General features: G+C 40.5%; 1 protein-coding gene and 1 pseudogene across 2 annotated transcripts; both read right to left on the bottom strand.

Annotated features, from left to right (window-relative positions):
- Nucleotides 1-451: 451 nt before the first annotated feature.
- rad51 (RAD51 recombinase) lies at nt 452-6925 on the bottom strand. 2 transcript variants are annotated; one of them, XM_048250465.1, is made up of 10 exons: nt 6859-6925; nt 6038-6127; nt 4346-4483; nt 4134-4251; nt 3664-3755; nt 3135-3229; nt 2874-2987; nt 2286-2415; nt 1676-1797; nt 452-1076 (listed from the first exon to the last, which is right to left on the bottom strand). In XM_048250465.1, exons 2-10 carry the CDS (start codon nt 6119-6121, stop codon nt 953-955), a joined length of 1017 nt encoding a protein of 338 aa, XP_048106422.1. In that variant the 5' UTR covers nt 6122-6127; nt 6859-6925; the 3' UTR covers nt 452-952. The 2 variants fall into 2 exon arrangements, with proteins under 2 accessions (XP_048106422.1, XP_048106421.1); XM_048250464.1 differs by lacking the exon at nt 6859-6925 and adding an exon at nt 6611-6848.
- A 5825-nt stretch (nt 6926-12750) lies between these two features.
- Nucleotides 12751-20909, bottom strand: LOC125298778 (annotated as a pseudogene).
- Nucleotides 20910-21300: the final 391 nt, after the last annotated feature.

Consider the following 21300-nt stretch of genomic DNA (forward strand, 5'->3'; position numbering starts at 1 on the left):
CACATATCTGTACATGTTGTTCATACATTTATCACAGCCATATTTATTCTGCTATTACAGTATATAGTAACTGCTAATAAATGGCACATATTTATATCTAATTTATATTACTCTAAAGCATCTTCTGTGAACCTACTGCATACTACTGTCTACACTGCACTACATTTCTTGTCCTGCCTATGCATCAGCTGTCTATACTTTGTATATCACATTACACTTTTCTGCTTTTGACTTTGTACTTGTACTCTGCACAATGACAAAGTTTAATCTAATCTAATGGATCAATAGTATTTAATAGGTACCCATTTTCTATTGTATTTGCCATTGCTCTCTCATATTCCCATCTACACATTTACAGTGGCCTATGTAGCGATGAGGCCACCTAATAACTTGTCTACAGACTACGCCAGGTGCAGCAACTTTGGAATGACAGATTGAATCAGCCATGAAACCTGATCATAAAATGATTTTAATATATAATATGTACACAACGTGTAGATGGTTAACACAGAAATAAAGACAAATAAAGGCAGCAGGACAATGACAAACAAAAATAAAGAAACTCCACAAAGGAAAACTATACTGCATCTCCTACTGTAAACGACACTTCCAATATGACGAAATGATCATTCCCAACCTGGGGGGGGGTCAATGGCTGAGTTTATGAAGCGTGCACCTCGTTCAAGGACACGCCAAACCCTTCATCTCCCAAGCAGTCCTTCTGCAACTACGGGATGAAAGCCACTTCAAAAAATGCACTTCTCAATACGTTTAAGTTCAGAATTGAGTTTATATTGTGTATAGTCCCCATAAGCTTCATATTGCCAACAAGTTCTCAACTAATCTTTAGGTTGAGTTTCTGCCAAGGCATCAAACATTGAAGTTACGCTGAAGCTGTGCGGGTCCAAGCGGTTCTGTGGGCGCTTCTCTGAGTGGAAGCACCGTGCTCTCTTCAGTCTTTGGCATCTCCCACGCCATCAGCGTTAATGGCAAACATGGCCTCCGCTTCCGGTAAACAGGGGGAATCGTAGATCTTACATATCCTTGTTTCTCCCCTGCCTTTTCTCAAATACAACCTATTTGGAGCGAGTGATGACCGGCAGGAACAGAAGCAAAGAGAGCAAGAAAGGAAGAAGAGGACAAGATAACAGTTTGGGGGAAAAAAGGCACAAATTGCAGCCGTCAGTTGAGAAACAACACAGAGGGTCCCTAATTTAAATAATAAGCAAAGTGCAAAGTCAGGCACTGTGTTAAAGGAAATCCTATGATTTTTCCACATATCCGATCGCTGTTTCTCGAGGTCACAGAGTACTGTCGGTACGGGAAAAAAACCCTAAAACAATCGGTTTTACCTAGCTCGAGTTGCTGCAGGCAACAGCTAAAGCAGCCAGGCAGCTACAGCGCTACACTCTGGGGGCATGAACGTGGGGGTTCACAAACATGCCCCCAGAGTGTAGCACTGTAGCTGCAACACGTGAACCAAAGCAATCATGAGGTGTATGGGAGCACACTGCCAACCCACTCGTATTCGTGCATTTTGCTGATGGTATTAGAAATTCATTTTTCCAAGTTATTTAATCAACAAGTTACTTAATAGTTCATTTTTTGCTCATTTCCCAACTGCACTATGTTTGTCATTTAAATAAGGGCAGCGGAGGCTCTCTCTATACTGTACCTTGTCGTGGAAGCATGTGCTATGATATTGCCACCAATGGGCTTTTTGGGGTCGGCAGAGAACATGGCCGCTCCATCCACCTGAGCCACCACTTGGTTGGTGATGACAACCGCCACTCCAAACTGCCATTAGAGAGAAAACACACACACACAGTTATAGAAGTTGAGGTCACTCTGAGCTAGCTGTGGGCCACTTTCCAACTGGCTGCTCGGTCTCTGTGATTTGCTTTCAGCCACAATAGAATGTCTCAGACTGTGACAATTTCACAATGAAAACATTTTAAGTAAAAAAAAAAAAAAAAAAAAAAAACTGCCTGACCTTTGAGGAACTAAAAACAGATTTCACAAAGGTTCCTACAGTACAGTAGGCCTTCAAAAGGAGAAACAGTGGGCCCCAGCCGTGGCGCAACTGGCTGGGGCACCTGCACCGTACGCCAGTGACCCGTGTTCAATTCCCGCCCTGTGGTCCTTTTCGGATCCCACCCCGACTCTCTCTCCCACTCAATTCCTGTCATTCTCCACCGTACTATCGAATTAAAGGCATAAAAAGCCCCAACAAATATTTAAACATTTTGAAAAGCGGTGAAAAGCCCAGATGCTTGAGGACCCACCTCATCAGCCAAGCGCAGCAGCATGCGTAAGAACCTGGCCAAATGGCCCTGGCGGGCGGCCAGCTCTCCTCTGCCGGAGTAGTCGGTCCTGTAGAGCGCCGTGGCACTGTCCACAATCAGCAGGGCATATCTGATACGGAGAGACGGGATAACTTCTCATTTCAACCTCAAAGTTATGAATTTTAAAAACAGTTTCCACATGATGAAAACTAGTGTTGTACAATGCACCGATACTAGAAGGGACCCATTGAAATAATCAAATGTTACAAGTCCATTTAATTAGAACCAATACATTAAGATTGGAATCTTAATACCATTTTAATAAAATAACTCAAAAGGTTCATGTTCTGACATCTAGATCTATCCTACTACAGAAGTTTTGTGCCACAGTTTCGTTTCGGCATTGGTATCTAGAAACTTAGGCCTAGTAGTTCCTGAAAGTTAACAGTCCTAGTGGAGGATAGTGATGATGCATTTAGGGTGGGCCAAGTTGACAGTCCTAGTGGAGGATAGTGATGGTGATGGGTTTAGGGTGGGACAGGGTAACCACAAACCATTGATGGAGCCAGACTGAATGGGAGAACCTACCTGGATTCAGCCATCATGGCAGATGCCTGATATAGCAGCTGAGTCTGGTGGTCAGTGTTGAAGGCTCTGGCATAAGCAACATTGTCCAGGACATCACTCCCGACCAACCCATACCTGGAAATAAATACACCTATTAAACACCCCAGTGTAAAGCGACATCCGGCATTATCTACTTTCAGATGCTGACAGAATTTTGAAGCATAATGTCAGCAGCAGGTACATATTAAATGAAGCTTGTGTGTTTAAAGCAGAAGAGCAGACCTCTCAGCCACAGCCAGAAGTCTCTCTGGTCTGAAGGTCCCCTCTGTGTCTATGTACATGGCTTTGCCCTCTCCACCACCCTGGTCAATGGGCAACTGAGAGAAAGGACAAACAGAACAGGTCACAAAACAATAAAAATAATTCTAACAATAATAATTATAACAATTCTAACAATAATAATAATAATAATAATAATAATAATAATAATAAATGTCAACCCGCAAAATACATGCTTGACTTTTACCATGACATTGAACTCAAAATGTGAGCTTGAATTTTATTCTAATACCGGTTCTGATCATACTGTATATCCCACTTATCCGAATAGGTTTCTTTTTTTTTTTTAGAAACATGCAATTCTATTTTGAACGTCACCCTGAACCCCAACAGCATTTCCATGCTTTAGAGAAATCAGTGCTTCTGAGTGGCCAGTGTACAACATAATATTCCTCTTTCCTACATTCACAGACTGTGGAACAGTAAATTGAGACTGACTTCATATTTCACATTCTTGCCAATAACACACTACCTGACAGGTCACTGCAAGGGTGTGACACAACTGTGTCTTTCCTGTTCTGAACTCCCCAAACATCTCTGTGATGGAGCCCGTCTCTACGCCTCCTGGGACAGAAACACATACAGAATCATAACCCACAGGTTCATAAGAGATGGATATGGTTTACGGCAATTCTGACAGATTCATATCTGAGCCTACAAATACATGCTCTGAGCTTCCATGACCAAACCCAATGTTTTGCGCTCACTCAAGAACAGTGCTGGATAAAACCACAGTATACCATTCTATTGTTCTAGCAGTTCTATACAGGACCATCTAGTTTTTCACTTTTTTAGATTTATAGAACATGCCTCAGCATAACAAGTAAAACCACTGCATGCCTCAACACAACTAATGGTCCTTATTTTCATGAATGTTTCAGTAGATAGTAGATCATGTTTCAGTAGATAGTAGATCATGTTTCAGTAGATATATAAACATACCCTGAAGTAGCTTGTCCAGTTCCTTGGAGCCTGTGGAGATCTGGATTATTTCAGCCCGTCGCTGGTGAAACTCTGTCGCTGTGGTGAACCCCATTGGCACTAACTTAGCTGCCTCGCCCTACAGAGTGGACCACATGAGTGAATAATACAACGTAACAGTGGAAAGTAGGGGGGAAATAACAGATCACTTTGATTAAGAGTAACTGTCTCACCAGAATCTTCTCTGCTTTTGCTTCACTGATGCCCTTGATGTTAAGCAGTTCCTTCTTGGGAGCGTAAGCCACAGCTTCGATTGTATGGAAGCCAGCATCCTCCAGTTTCTTCACGTCACCAGCACCAATGCCACATTGCTGTGCAGGAAACAGACACATTGAGACAAGTCTACTGAGGATGCTTTAAGCATTTCAATTTTAAATTAAACATCCACAAACCAAGCCCTGATGAAGGCCCTGATGAAGGCCCAGAGGGATGAAACCGATCAGCGTTTTTTACCCGTAGTACGCCCCAATATCAAATAAAGGGCTTTTAATAATTTGATCCGTGTCTCCATGCAAGTGTGCCTGAAGTCCGCCAAGCAGAAGTCAGCCAAGCAGCCCCAGTCCTTTCGAACTTCAAGAGCACCTTGCATGTACGTGAAGTCTACTACATCCACAATCTGAGCAGTCAGTAGTAGTTTTTGTATTTGCATTTCAATTTTAAATAAAGAGGGCCCTTTTAATTTCGATAAATCTGTTTTTAAAATGCTTAAAGACTGACCCCCGCCCCACTAAAACAAAGTTTGTCATTATATGCAAAATATTTGGGGAAATATATTGATTCTGGTAGGCAATTCATTTAACCCTTATAAGGTGTTCGGGTCTGTGGGACCCGTTTTCAGTTTTTAGCTTAATAAAAATGATACAAATAATATTTTTTTTTTTTAAACAGAGTCATTGGCCTTGGCTCATTTTCTGTGAGGAACATAAATCAGAAAACATTTTCAATGACCCCAGCCATAGGACCAGCCTGTCAGCCAGCTCCGTAACGCAAGCGAACCTCAGGACCAGCCCACCAGCAGCCAGCCCCAGGACCAGCCAATGAGCAGCAAGCGGCAGGACCAGCCGTTGAGCAGCCAGCCACAGAAGCAGCCATTGAGCAGCCAGACATTGGACTAGACTGTCAGCAGCTTGCAAATGACAACATATGGATGTCAAAAAATGGTAGAATTGAATGGTCTTCCTGCTCAAGAAATGAACCCCCTTGCATGGCTGCCAATGTGATTCGGATGCTACCAGGACCTACATGCTTGGCAGTCACTCATGCACAAGACATTAATTCTTCTTTTTACCTTTTCATGCCATCCCCTATCAAAAAAAACATATGCAATACACACACAGTGCCCCTCATGTGTGGTATAGTCTGGTATAAAATCGCCATGTTCAATGGCTTAAATGTGTTGTTCAGACAGATGTTATTGAGTATGTTCTATTTCTAATGAAATTCAAATAAATAAAACTTGCTTCATTTGTATAATTGTTGATTATTTTCCAGTTATGCCTGTTTTATGATGCATTTCCTTATTTTGTTATATTTTAATACAAAAAAACAAGTGGCACTTCTATTCATAATTGTGATTTAACAAAGGTAAAGGCAACACATTTAACATATGTGTTGTTTATATTACTTGCAATTGGGATTAAGTAACCATCTAGTAGGTTACTAGAAAAAAAAAAAGTTTGATTATGTTGAATTAAAAGGCCTAAAATGCAATGGGTCCACTAGACCCGGCAGCACCTCCTGTGTAACAAAAAAACGAACACCCTATGAGGGTTAATGTATATGTATGAGTGTCTATGTAATAGGTTCCCCAGAATGGATTATCGACACAGGCACACGAAAATAACGGTGTCACGTGTAGGCTATACCTCAAGTCTGTTTAGGGGCTGGGGCCCAAAACTCTCCTCCTCCTCAACTTCTGCCTCCACTCTGCTCTCACTCCTCATAGCCATCGTGTTCTGTGGAGGAAGGTGCATTTTATTACAGGAACAACGAAATTACACACCTCCAGCCATTGCCAATCAGAATGGCATGTTTATAAACATCGTCGACCCAAGTTAACGTTAACAAAATGCAAGATAACTGTTAGCAGAAGGAACAGTAACTTAGCAGTTAGAGAACGCCATGGGAAGTTAACCATCAACAACCAAACAGCTAGCTGCTAATGTTACTTTAGCCGATATCTAGCAGCTGGTAGCAACGTTACAGTTCAACCAGAGAATGTCTAATGATGGCTCTGGTTCAACTTTCTAAATTCACATTTCTGATTAGCAGCTATGTGCTCCTCTGCAAGGCAGCTAGAGCACAACAATCCGACTTGCTTGTCAACGTCAGCAAAATTCTTACATTCAAAAAAATAATTACAATCGCGGTAAACTGTCATGAAATAACACAGGACAGCTATCTAGATGTGTTTGTTGAATGGTAAGAAATAACCTTACCAGCCGGGTAACTAGATGGTTGTCATATGAAGTTGAAACTAAACTACGCTAACTTGAATCAAATATCAGCTGGGCCACTGACGTGCCTAACATTAACGAGTAACAGTTGTTGTCAGTTTAGCTAAGTCTAAAATGCACAAATCATTATCGAAGTCCAAATACGATTGTTAACTAAACACAAAAGCATAACGTTACGATTTCACGGCGTATGACTAACGTTAGCTTTATTTCAACACATAGAGACCTACCTCTGCTCGATAGCGTTACCAAACAACTAAATTGAAAATTTTCCCGCTCGCCGCTACGTCATCTACAACGTAATGACGTTTCAGTTGCTTCAATTTTGCACGGCACGCACTGGTCCTCCCAGCAGAGCCCGTTTACGGAGAGCCGGATCACTCCCTATTAACTCCATTGTACCTGCAATGTGTTGCAGTTCCGCTAGGGGCGATCACAAATAAGTGCAAAAACAATGGGGGTCTATGGAGCTAGACGGCTAAATTTGTCTCTTTCACCTGGTTGTCGTTGAGAAATTGAAGATTTGATTGTGGTTTCTGCAAGCTCAATATGGATTATAGGTCAAAAGTTGAATGAACGAGTAGTCACGTCCTTTCGATTTCTTGCAGGTTGGGTCGTTGTTGCCCACAACACACTAGCTTTCTGCTAATGAATGACGTCATTGACACATTTGAAAGGCTTTTTAGAACAAATAAGTGACTCAAAAAATATAATACTCAGCGGTTTGTATTTTCTCTGCCCCCTCTTTTGACTGCAACATTCGAATTTCTGGGCAAAAAATGATATCCCGAGAAAAGTGGATTTGAGGGGTACAGCTCCATAGGCCTCCATTCATTCTGCACTTATTCGTGAGCGCCCTCATGTGGAACCAGAAAAGGAACTGCAACCAGTTCAGAAACCAGAAGTTTCCCGAGAGTGGCGGTTCTCCCCTTATTAGACATTCTCTGCTCCCAGTCTACACCTATGCCCCACCCCCCTTCCCCATTGCTTTCAATAATATGTCTACAAAACTCACAAAATGATCAACAAAATGAAATAAAGAACAAATAAAATAAATCTATTCAGTTCAGTTCAGAGTTCAGAGAGATTTATTCATCACATACATATTAGTATATAACAAGCAGTGAAATGTAAGTAGCAAACATGAGAAAAACACTTTAATTTATTATTCATTCACTCAAAACTTTATGGCAATCATGGAGTCATTTGGCTCAATCCAGGGAACCCAATGGTGACATTTTGGCAAAAATTACTCATTTACTATATCTCACTGCTGTTGGTGACCTAAGCTGTATGGAAAGTATTTTTCCTTGAAGCCTGATACACACACACACACACACACACACATATATATATATATATATAAATCCAGGCACTCCAAATATGGTGACAGGAAGCTGTATGAATATGGTGCCTCGATTAATATTTTTTTTTATATTGGACTGATCCCCTTATTAAGAGCACCCGATACCGGATGTACGTTTTTCAACTATAGAGCTACCAGCCATCTGTTCTGATATATGAAGAGTTCAGATGCAAAACCCTCTAAATCCATCTGACCACTTTTCTAAATGATATTTTTTTTTTATCAGGCTCCTATAAGTTTACAAATATAAACTTGAGCGCCCTCATGTGGAACCAGAAAAGGAACTGCAACCAGTTCAGAAACCAGAAGTTTCCAAGGTGGCGGTTCTCCCCTTATTAAATTCTCCTCCATACACCTGACCACAATAATATGTCTTCACAAAATGATCAACAAAATGATATTTTTTTTTTATCAGGCTCCTATAAGTTTACAAATATAAACTTGAGCGCCCTCATGTGGAACCAGAAAAGGAACTGCAACCAGTTCAGGAACCAGAAGTTTCCCGAGAGTGGCGGTTCTCCCCTTATTAGACATTCTCTGCTCCCAGTCTACACCTATGCCCCACCCCCCTTCCCCATTGCTTTCAATAATATGTCTACAAAACTCACAAAATGATCAACAAAATGAAATAAAGAACAAATAAAATAAATCTATTCAGTTCAGTTCAGAGTTCAGAGAGATTTATTCATCACATACATCTGACCACTTTTCTAAATGATATTTTTTTTTTATCAGGCTCCTATAAGTTTACAAATATATCCTATAAGCCTACAAATCGATATTTCAGACCACAAGGATACAAGTTTATTGTCAAATGCTTATAGTTACTGGAAGTAAGAAAGGGGGGGGGGGTAAAAAGTGCAGTAGAAGAGGGGTTTAGTAGATTAAGTGGCAAGGGCTGCATAAGAAAGGTGGGGGGATTGGGATTGGGGGGCACCAACAAGGGCACCCAAGAGCAACAGGGGGCAAGGAAAAACTCCCTTACCAAGGAAGAAACCTTGGGCAGATCCACGGCTCAAGGGGGCTAACCCAACTGCTGGGGGTCTTGGTGTGTGTGGGGGGGATGACAAGGGAGATGGGATAGTGTGCTGTGTGGGGAGAGGGCAGTGTGCAATATGTGTGTTGGAGAAGCTTCCTCATGAGACAATGTGCTGTGTATTGGGGGGTGGGTGGGTGGGGGGGGTGCAGTGTGCTGTAAGTATGTTGGGGATGTGTGTTGGAGAAGCTTCCTGATGAAATAATGTGCTGTGTATGTAGGGGAGAGGGGGGGGCAGTGTACTGCAAGTATGGTGTGGGCGGGAGGGGAGTGGAGCAGTGACTGTGTGTGTGTGGGTAGATGGGGGCAGTGTGCTGTAAGTATGTAGAGGATGTGTGTTGGAGAAGATCCTGAAGACAATGTGCTGTGTATGTAGGGGGGGCAGTGTGCAGCAAGTATGTAGAGGAGGCTTACTGTAGCAAGCAGTGTGCTGTATGTATGTGTGGTGATGACAGTGATGATGTAAGTGTGTGTGTGTTTGTTTGTGTGTGTGTTGGGGATGGGGGTGGGGGTGGGGGGCAGAAAGGCTAGGCAATCAAGGACATGGGTAGATAGATGGAGGAGAAATCAAAAATAATAAATAAAAAGTTCTATGGAGATGTGCAAAAGTTGGAGAAAGTCAGATGTGTGTGTGTGTGTGTGTTTTGACGTGTGATGAAATAAGAAAATAAATAAAAGGTCTGTAGCATAGGGAGAGGGATGTAAAAGTGCTAAAAGTCATGTATGTGTGTGTGTGTGTGTGTGTGTGTGTGTGTGTCAATGGAGTGCTGAGGAAAGTCAGTATAGTGTGAGTTCAGAGTTCGGAAATGTTTGAGAGTGCTGAGGAGTGAATGTGTGCAAAGTCAGTATAGTGTGAGTTCAGAGTTCGGATGGCCTGGGGATAAAAACTTCTCCTGAGTCTCTCAGTTCTGGCTTTGTGACTACATACAGTGTAGGCGTCTTCTTGATTTCAGCGGTAGGAATAATCCATTGTTAGGAGGAGAAGAGTCCTTCAGGATCTTCAGGTATCTACTATTTACTGCGGTATGAAGCAAAATGATTTGATTAACGTAAAGGCCTACTACTGTATGTATAGAGCATTCATCTGGCTAAATAAGTGCCAGATTTGGCAGCAATTGGATAAAAAGAACTCTCAAAAAACAACTTTGAACCAACATGTTCCTAACAATTGCCAATGTATTCCTATGGAAATTATGGAAATACAGTACAGTATTACAGTATCACAATTTTTACAATACAACCAATATTAATCTCGTTTTACACTTTTTAGAGCTGATAATGAAAAAACATTAATAGCAAAAATGAAGCAAAAGGGTTCCTATCCCTGAATAATGCACCTCCCGCATTGAGATACACTTTAGAAAGAGTGCACCTTATTTGGACCATTGACCTCATTTTTAGCACAGTTTTTTTTATCATACTTGTCATAGAGATCTTTTAAGGTCTTCAAGTGTTTTTTAAGATGTAATTCATCATCAGCATCAACTTTACAGTCAAACGCACAACGAACGGTCCATTCAGAAGCCAGACAACACAGTTAAACGCATGGTCCATTTGTTACACCCCTGAAACAGGGGCAGATATAATCAGAGTGATTTTGGTGTGGTTTCCTCAATATCAGAGTTTAATAGAATGCTTTTCTCAAACAAATGCACACATTATATTGAGCAGAGAAATATACAAATAATTCGTCAACACACATGAACAAGTGGTCAAAATGGCGCAGGCATAAAACTTGTGTCACCTTAAACCGAATTTGAATATGAATTTGAGTAGTATGTTGAAAGACGAATTTGAATAGTATATGTTGAAACTGAATTCATTAGATTGGAACTAAATCCCAGTCAAGTTGAAATTGAATATAATATTTTGAAATTGAAGTCATTTGCTCTGATACATAAATTATCCTGACTGAAAATTTCGCTCTTGGAATTTTCACATTCAGTTCTCACAATTCAGTTTCAAAACGTGAAATTCAATTTCAGTAGCCTGACGAGCCAGACCCACATTAAAATGTAGGGTCTGGGCACTCACCGTTCGCAGTGCTCAGTCCGAGGGGCGGGATAATCAGTTGTCTTTCAAATTCCCTCTGCACCAATGGGACAGCGCAGCGCTATGAGTCCCATCGTTTCCCACCAGCGGAGCTGGTTGGCTAGTTCAAACGTTTGCCAACTTAATAAAAGCTTAACTCGTGTCACACTGTTCGCCAACAGCAACATCCATCTTATTTGTTTTCAAGTAGCAGGGAATTCAAGCCAAACAGTTGCAACTCTGCCATCAATCATTATGTTAAGCCCACCTAACGACTCTATACACGATTTCATTGGCCTGATATAGTTTCGATTTCTGGAACTCACAAACCAACGGAGAGTTGCTAGATTAGCCCTGCTGCCGCTAGGGGCGCGTCTAGATTTCTAGGCCACAATTTCAGTCTACCGAGACAAAAATAGCTGGTAGCTAAGGAAGAGCAATCGAGTGCAGAGCTATTGGGATCACGTGACTAGTGCCAGAGAATGTCTAATAAGGGGAGAACCTTCACTCTCGGAACTCTTCCGGTCTGGTACTGCATCTAGGGGCGCTCGCGGGCGAGTCCAGAATGAATGGAGGTCTATGGACCTGTACCCCTCAAAATCCACTTTTCTCGGGATATAATTTTTTTTCAAGTAATTTGAATATTGTATTCGAAAGGGGAGGCAAAGACAATACACTTGGTTGAGTATTATATTTTTTAAAGTCACTTAATTGTTCTAAAAAGCCTTTCAAACGTGTCAATGACGTCATTCATTAGCATGATCATAGCATAGCATAGGATCAATGCTAGCGTGTTATGGGCAACAACGACCCAATTTGTAAGAAAACGAAAGGACATGACTCCCGGATTATTTCACTTTTGATTGATAATCCATATCCATTTTTAAAAATAAAATAAAATCTGAGGGTTTCAGTTGTTAAATAGGTGAAAACAATAAATGTAGCTATGTAGCTCCATAGGACCCCATGTATTTTGACTAAGCCGATCGCCATCTAGGTGAACTCTGGTGAACTGCAGCCAAATTCGGTTTGTATGGGATTAATAGAGAGTGGGGAGGCTCTCCGTAGACGGGCTCTGCTAGTGCCGAGCGCGAAGCAAATAGCATAGTGTGGGCACCGGGTTTGCACGGTTATTAGATCTGCACGATTCATAAAACACATTCCGATTGTAGGCCTAATTACTTACCGTTTATGTAATTTTAAACAAATAAAACATTTGTTGCAGTATTATTTCAAACTTCTAGCTTGTCAATCCTTGAAATACAGAACTAGCCTAGGCTACCCAGCCATCAAACATCGATGTAGCCTAATTACCTACCGTTTTTATAATTTTAAACAAATAGGCTAAAACAGTTTTTGCAGTATTACATTTCAAACTTCCAGCCTGTCAGTCCTTGAAATACAGAACTACCCAGCTAGCCATCAAACATCAATGTACTGTCTACCAATTGCAGTAGGCTACTAAATTGCAAACTTCTAGCCTGTCATTTTTTAAAATGTCATGGGCATAACTTTCTCTCGTTTTCGTTTTTCCTACTCAACTACTGCTCTATTTCTTATCCTGGACTGCCACCTACTGGATAGAAAAGGCAACAACCTAGTATGGGAATACAAATCTACATGTTTGAATGACCACAAAGGACAAATCATTACAGTTTTCTTAAGTTTAAAGTCACTCTTGTAATACTATGATGTGTAGGCTACCTTTATTTGCTTCCAATTACATATGGTTATGGTTACGCTTTTGTCCAAAGCAACATACAAATACAAAACAATATAATGCTTAAAATGTAACTGGGAACAAATTAAGATGTTGGTCAGACTATAATAAAGAGAATAGCAATAATAAACAACCATGTCAATTCAATCAATAGCCTAATGACACAAACAATGAGAAAAAAGGGAAAATAGCCATAATAAACAATAATTTACATGCAGTCAATAATATGATAAAAATAACAATAGCATAGTAAGATTATGGAGAATATCAATAATAAACAACAATGTCAAATTAATCAACAGCCTAATGAAAATAAAACAATACTATATGATATGATAATACTTAATGAACTAAGTGCATGTTGAACAGATATGTCTTTAGACCCACTCGAAGGAGGTTCAGGCACTGATCTATAAAGATCAGTGGGTTCTTTATAGATCAGTGGGTTCAGGAGACAGCTCGCTAAGAGGGTGCTATGCTCTTTGCTTCGCGCACGGCACTAGTCACGCCATCACAATAGCTCTGCACTCGATTGCTCTTCCTTAGCTACCAGCTGTTTTTGTCTTGGTAGACTGAAACTGAATTTCACGTTTTGAAACTGAATTGTGAGAACTGAATGTGAAAATTCCAAGAGCGAAATTTTCAGTCAGGATAATTTATGTATCAGAGCAAATTACTTCAATTTCAAAATATTATATTCAATTTCAAGTTGACTGGGATTCAGTTCCAATCTAATGAATTCAGTTTCAACATATACTATTCAAATTCGTTTTTCCAATACAATTGCTCAAATTCATATTCAAATTCATATTCAAATTCTGTTTAAGGTGACACAAGTTTTACTCCATACAGGCACGCCGTATCAGGCAGCATGGTTGAGAAACATTTCTTCACTCACGCACATTAGCTACATTAAAATGCATACAAAAGTTCTCTATTTTTACATTTAAAACTCGATTTTAAACGAAGCCATTATTACACAACTGTAGATCTTACAATAACAAAAGAGGGCATGGCTGTACCTGAAACAGGGGCAGATATAATCACAGAGTGATTTTGGTGTGGTTTCCTCAATATCAGAGTTTAATAGAATGAGGAAAAAACGCGATCTCCCCTAGTTAGGTGGGTGGAGACAAAATCAATCGAGCCTAGCTCGCAGATCAAGGGAAATGGTAGGTCAATGACATAACGAATGTAATTATTAAATCAATTAAATACTTGAGACATCATAAACAACACAGATGAGTTTTGTTTTTAACAATTTGAACCACCTCTTGTAAATTATTAATCATGACTATAGTATTCAATTCAATTCTATTACACCAAATGTACTATTTTTAAACCTATAACAAACCATAAGCTAATCTTCTATTTCCAATCTGCTACACATTCAGAAGCCAGACAACACAGTCATGACATAGGCTACAAAAATATATACATTAAAAAGAAAAAGAAAAACAGAAAACCATAGCATTTTTATAAAAGATAAATGAACCAGTGTTTACAGTGATGACCGGTATTTTTCAAGTCTTTTTTCAGTATTTTTCGGTATTTTTCAAGTCAACATTGCTTTTAGTTACATAATTACATCATTTTTTGTGGAGATGAGTCATATATGTTTCCTGCAACTGAAAAAGTAATATGTTAGTACATTCCTCAATATGCAAATGTTCAATATTCTGCTGAAACCTGTCACAAAATAAATAAAAGTAAAACAGGAAGCTGTTTCTGTACCTGCAAGTTGTCTGGACAGCAGCAAAGCCAGGATTCCAATTATAATCAGAATAGGAGGTAGGTACCACATATATGAATCTTTCTCTGTCAGGAAACATAACACCTCACAATTACATTTTCTTTACTGGTTGCTTACATGAATTTAAAATTCACCATGCATGCTAGCATAGAAATAGACATAGATAAGAGAAGCAAAGCCAGGACATTAAAAGCTATGTTAAGAGCTATGTTTAGAATCCTGCATGATTTAATATGTACAGTTTTAATCATAACTCAGATTGAGACAGTACTAACCTGTGACACTGAGGGTGAAGCTCTTCCGGATGGGCATTTGCAGAGCATCGTGCGACACCCTGCATGTGTAGCTGTACCCAGAGTCCTGGGGGGTGGGCTTGAGCAGGAAGTGGGCAGTGAGGGAGTAGGTGCCGTCCGGATTGTTGCTGTGGTTGGAGAACATGACAATACCTAGAGTATTCAGCACTTCAGGCACGCGGCTTGCTCCTGGGGTAAGAGACTCCTTCAACCACTCTATGTGCACGTCCAGGGGGTAGTAGTGTGTCGCCTCACAAGCCACCATCTGCAACTCCCCCTCAGACAGAGACACCTCAGAGTTCACGTTCAGGGACACAGCGGGAGGCAGAGCTGCTCGATTATGGCAAAAATCATAATCGTTATTATTTTGGTCAAAATTGTAATCACGATTGTTTAACAAATATTCATGGGGGATGGGGGTACTCATATAACTTAAGTTGAATATATTTTCTATTTATTCATATCAGCACATTGCAGATGTATTACATTGTGATTAGCCTACTGTGATGTGTGGCATATTCAGGCATTTTGGATTAAATCCAGTGACAAGTACGCTGATGATCTGATATAAATGCTCTTTTCTTTAGAATTCTACTTCTGTCATGCTTGTAGGCTTACTCTGTTTGTATCTGCACTAGTCTGGCTCTCCGCAGCAGCATATTAGCAGCTTTTCTGTTTCTCCTCTCTGACATCTTTTCATTAGCTATCTTTTCTTGGCTCTCTGCTTCAGCTGCCACAGCAGCTCTGGTTGAAACCACTGGTTGTTAGCTGGATAACTAATAATCAAGCTGGTCGGAGTGTTTAGTTCCCCACATATTTCCAACTTTAAATGTAGCTACTCTCAAAAAACAACTTTGAACCAACTAGAAATAGAATGGTTCTTCATTCAGGTGAAAGGTTCATGGCTTTTTTAAAGCCATCAAATTGCACCTGTCCCCATCAACAAGTTGTGATTGACTAGAATGGCACATGACTCTGACTCAAGTCACTTTGCCGTTTACTGAGCACAGGGCTGAACACAAGAGTATTTTATAAAGTGTAAATCACTTTACACTTTATAAAATAGATGATAGATAGATCTTATTAAGTCATGTTTTTCCCCCCGTAAGAGTCTCTCACCCATGAGCTGCAGGGCCATGCTGTGACTGCCGGCGATTGGGGGTACGTGCACCGAGCAGACGTAGGTGCCCTCACTGGTTTCCCCTTGTGAGGGGGGATCTTGAGAGACGCAGCGTCTCCCTTAGCAATGGCCTTCACAGACACACCACTGCCCTCACTCTGGCCCGTGTGGCTGGAGTAGCTGAAGAGCTTGGAGCGGTGGCCTTTGCGCTGTAGGTGCCACTCCACAGTGAGGTGGGCTGCCTTGTGGTCTACAGCAAACTCACAGTTCAGGGTCTGCTCCTTCATCAGGCCGACCACCACAGTGGGAGTGTTGCTGAACATCAACATTACAGCTGGCCAGGCACAGAAACAGAGGCATGTGGAAAGGCATAAACTGTATGGTATTATTACCACAGTTATTATCGTACTCTGTTCTCTAAGCAATGACACTGACTTTACCTGTGGTGCTGATTATGTCTTTATCTGCAACTGGAACCCACTGGTCTGGCTGCATAACATTGGGAACATTGGAACTATGTGTGAGGAAAGAAGTGATGACAAAGAGTCCCTCCGTGTGGCGCAGTGTGCAGGTAAACCAGTTGTCGTGCTCCTGGGCTCCCAAGCTGGGCCAGCGCTCCGGCGTCCCGTCCAAGTAGTGCCTGCGCACCTCGCATTGAAGAGTGTCCAATCCACTTTTAATGTACCGTCGCATGTCCACCTTATATGCTGAGACCCACAAAGACATTTGTCAGTTGGCGTAGTACAGTGGTCCCCAAACTACGGCCCGCGAATACAACTCATTTTGGGTGACCCCCCGAAACATGTCCGTGGTATATAGCATCTGGCCCGCACGGGAGTACGACATCGTCAAACTATAACCGGCGTAATTTCCCCATTCATTCTCTATGGCGAGTCTTAACAGTACACATGTAATACTCTTTTTGTCCACTTTGTTTTGGCGCTGTTTCGCGTTTGCCATCGAAAACGGAATGAAATGTAGGCCTACCTGCAAACAATGTAAGAGGCCTATGCTGACTGCATCAGTGCTCAAAGTATTTCTAAAAGTTTATCAATTATTTGTTAATAACTAACTAACTTCTATTCAAGTTTTTCTGGGACTTTCTGGGATAATTATTTATATTTTTTATTCACATGTTCATACAGAGTTCAAAGTTCTCATCAGGTGAGTGAAAGTTAAAATGGTGGTCATTTCAGATGTGTTTGCCAGCACTTCATAAAACTCTCATAGTTTGATAACTTTAAATTATTTGTAGGATATTGCTTGTTCACAACTTGAGCTATGTATGCAAAGAAACAGAGTCTTATTATTAGTATTATTTCATTTGAGCTACATTTTACACTGATATGGCATGGTGGCAACATAAACACAGCTAGCAATGGTATTAAATTGCAGTGATGATTAAATGTAATGGAATATTCAACTAAGGTAGACTGCTGTTGTTCACAGTATTAAGCTATTTATGGTTGATATCAGTGTTGTGCGTGAACGCGTTCATTGAACACGCTAATTTTTTCGTGAACGTTGAACTGAACGCAACACATTTTTTAGTAAAGAACGAGTACTTATGTCCTTTTGATTTCTTACAGTTTGGGTCATTGTTGCCCATAACACGCTAGCATTGTGCTAATGAGTGACATCATTGACACGTTTGAAAGGCTTTTTAGAACAATTAAGTGACTTTAAAAAATATAATACATCCACCAAGTGTATTTTCTTTGACTCCCCTTTCGAATACAATATTCAAATTACTATTAAAAAATATATCCCGAGAAAAGTGGATTTTGAGGGGTACAGCTCCATAGACCTCCATGCATTCTGCACTCATGGACGAGCGCCCTCATGTGGAACCACAGAAGGAACTGCAACCAGTTCAGAAACCGGAAGTTTTACGAGAGTGGCAGTTCTCTCCATAGACATAATATACATAGACGCCGCATTGGCTGCTGGAAACAAGAAATGCGGCCGCCATCTTGGACCGGTCATACTTGGACCGGTTGCAGCAGAAGACACAAGATGACAGCACTGTGCAGCATGTTCCTTCTCAAATCGGGCGGACCATACTTTCGGGATTTACTTTTCACAAGTAAGATTTAACATAACCGTACTATTGGTTGTATTTTGTGAATAGAATATTACCAGAGAGCTGAGAAGGAGCAATCTTTGATATTACTGAATGAAAATCGTAGCCATCTAGCTAGGCTATGTTTACTCGGTGTTCACCCGGCTATGAACTGAGACTTGATAAGTCATATTCCATAACACTGACTTAGATTACAACTGACACAAGAAGGCTATTGTAGAAATAAATCATACTAGATTTGGCCGGCGTGAATTTTTACACAAGTGGCACAGACTAGCCTATTGGGATAATCGCTAGCTGCTACTTGTAGCCTAAGTGTGTTGGTGGTAGCCTCACTATTTCCTGAATAAAGTAACTTTTCAATAGCTCAACTTCTTTATTTATCAAGTAGCTTAGCCAGACAAGCTACACTTTTCTTGTCATGTGAAATTAGCTCAATTTAAAGTAGCTTCCTATGTAGTGAACTAGCCTACTGCTGTGTTTGTGTTAGGCTACTAATACATTTGACTGGGTGGTAGTTTTGTGTAGTTTTTTATTCATGGCAGAGTAACTGATAGTTTAGCTCACTAAAATTTCGAAGTAGCTTGCCCAACACTGTATTATTCACATGTCATGTACCCTAACAAGAATAAGATGCCTCTCAAATTCCTTTTCATTCATTTTATTTATTATTTTGTATCTCCAGAACAACTGCCTTGTTCAAACTGTGACTGTGAATGAACTGCGGTCTCCTCACACCCTGGAACTGAGGAAGGTGCAGCTCTTCATTGCAGTACTGCAGGGCATCTGCTACACTGTGACTGAATGTTTGATTTATGAGCTCCACCTTCATCACCTGCATTCGCCACTCTGTGTCCCATTTTCCCATCGTCTGGTTGACTCAGTCCTCTTTTATGGAGTTTACCCAGTTTACTATGCCATCTTATTTGCCCACCTGCTGTCTGAAGCACTTTTGTTCTCAGCCAAAGTGTACCCAAGCAATTTTAGCAATTTTAGCAAGGTGGGAACATACAAAATGACATGCACCAGTTGTCGAAATCATAGAACCAACTGCATGACGGTAACTCTGTCTCACTGAGCCTGTGAAGACCTCCCTGATTCTTTACTGATTGCAATGAGCGGGTTGATCTTAGCAGTTTCTAAAATGTTTCTTAATTCCTTTTTATTTAATCTCTTCATTGGGGCTGGAACCTTTCTGTGAACTGTAAATAACAGATGCTGTTGATGAACCCATTGACACTGTACAAGTGACAAGTCACCTTTTGTCTTGAATTGATGAACTGTTACACTTACTATGCCAAACCAATGTCTGTTTTTTTAAGGATCAGAAACAAACCTACAAACTTGCACTTCTGATATTTATGGAACTTGTCTAACAAATGCTGTTGATATTGAACCCAGTTACTCCATTTCCTTTATGCCACACCAATGTCTGTTCATCACTTTTTTTTTTGATGGCACTGAACTGAAAATGTTAATGGATTTTTTCTGTAAATTTAACTCATTAAAACTTGTATCAAACCAGTTTTTGTCTATGCTGTCAAACGTGGATTAGTTATGTTCCCAGTTTTTATATTGGATGTCATCACTTTATAATATATCATATATCAGAATATTCTATTACTGTTAAGCCCACTATGAATATTAAAATACACACAACCATGTTTCCTGTATCATACAGCTTTTCTACTGGGAGGTTTACAACTTATTCTGAGTCAATTTACCCAAGTTTGTCACTAAACCACATAGGCCTACTTGGAATACCCTCAGATGTCTGAATGGCACTGATCTCACTTAAATGTTTATGGAACCTTTCTGTGGACTGTGAATAATGCTGTTGATGGAACTTTTCTGTCAACTGTGAACTATATTTAACTCATTAAACTTGTATCAAACTAGTTTTGTCTATGCTGTCAAACATGGATTATGTTCCCAGTTTTGATATCGGACGTCAGGTCACTTTATCATATATAAGAATATTCTATCACTGTTAAACCCACTATGAATATTAAAATACGCTAAATCGTGTGTCCTGTATCATAGCTACATGTATGACCTTTGCAGCAAAAAAAACCGCGTGAGAATCTGTTCGGTATTCAGTGAGATATGATTAATTAAGTGCGCTGACAGCTCATCTCACCGGCCAAACAGATTACACTGAGTGGAGTGGATGACCGGTCCAAGATGGCGGCTCCAAATCTCGTCAGCGTTAGTAAGGAGTAGCGGTCGATGCGGCGTCTATGTATATTATGTCTATGGTTCTCTCCTTATTAGACATTCTCTGATAGCATCCTGGCTTCCGCACAACGTTACCCGTGATGAATTGCAGCAGAGCGGGGTAGGCATAGCAACGCCGCGTAGCAGGCAACGACGAGAGCATAAAACTTTTAAAACATAAAACGAGAAGTATAAAACTGGTCTACCTTGTCTGTACTGCTGCAAGTTTAATCACCTGGTAAGAAACCCACAATTGCAGTGTCATGAGCAAATGTCTAATGAGCAGCTTCAAAGAACGTATAGTGATTTCTAGCTCATAGTGTGAAAAAAGTATTTATTTAAATAAGTAAATATAAGTATAAGTATATATACTTTTTTGATCCCGTGAGGGAAATTTGGTCTGCATTTAACCCAATCGGTGAATTTATATACATAGAACATAGTGAGCTGGCCCTCGGAAGAAAAAGTTTGGGGACCACTGGCGTAGTTGTAGCCTACACACATTAAGACAAGGAGTCGACACTTTATGTTGAACAGACTAACCTGTGACAAGGAAGGTTAATAACCGGAATGCACTGGACTGTCTCCGGGCTTGCCAAACTGCAGTCCAGCATTTCGAAGTTGATATTTTGGTTCCGATACGTTCATCTTCTTCCCTTGAACTAGTTCTGGACGATCACAACATGTTCGTCAATAAAACTCGCATGGCAACCAACGAACCTCATGTATAGGCTGAGAGATAACAGCTGTAAAGCAAAATAAGTATGTCAGTTTGGAATAAACCGCAAACAAATCGATTCGATCGCAACAATTCAATCGATGAAGCTGCCATGGCACGAATCCAATAAACACTCACAAAAGTCTAACCTGTCAAAAGCACGGAAATAAGAGCACCAAATATCAAAACCATTGTGATTTATGTTAGCCAAAACGGCACACCAGTAAGCCCAACAGGTGTTAATTCACAAACTTCCGCGTTAGTCTTATGGGCCGTTCTTTTTGTCTTCTAATCGCGACTTGCATCTCGATAGTGACGTCACGTCTGTATCGGAA

This window comes from Alosa alosa, chromosome 8, assembly GCF_017589495.1.
Source record: "Alosa alosa isolate M-15738 ecotype Scorff River chromosome 8, AALO_Geno_1.1, whole genome shotgun sequence".
In the NCBI taxonomy this organism is placed as follows: Eukaryota; Metazoa; Chordata; class Actinopteri; order Clupeiformes; family Clupeidae; genus Alosa; species Alosa alosa.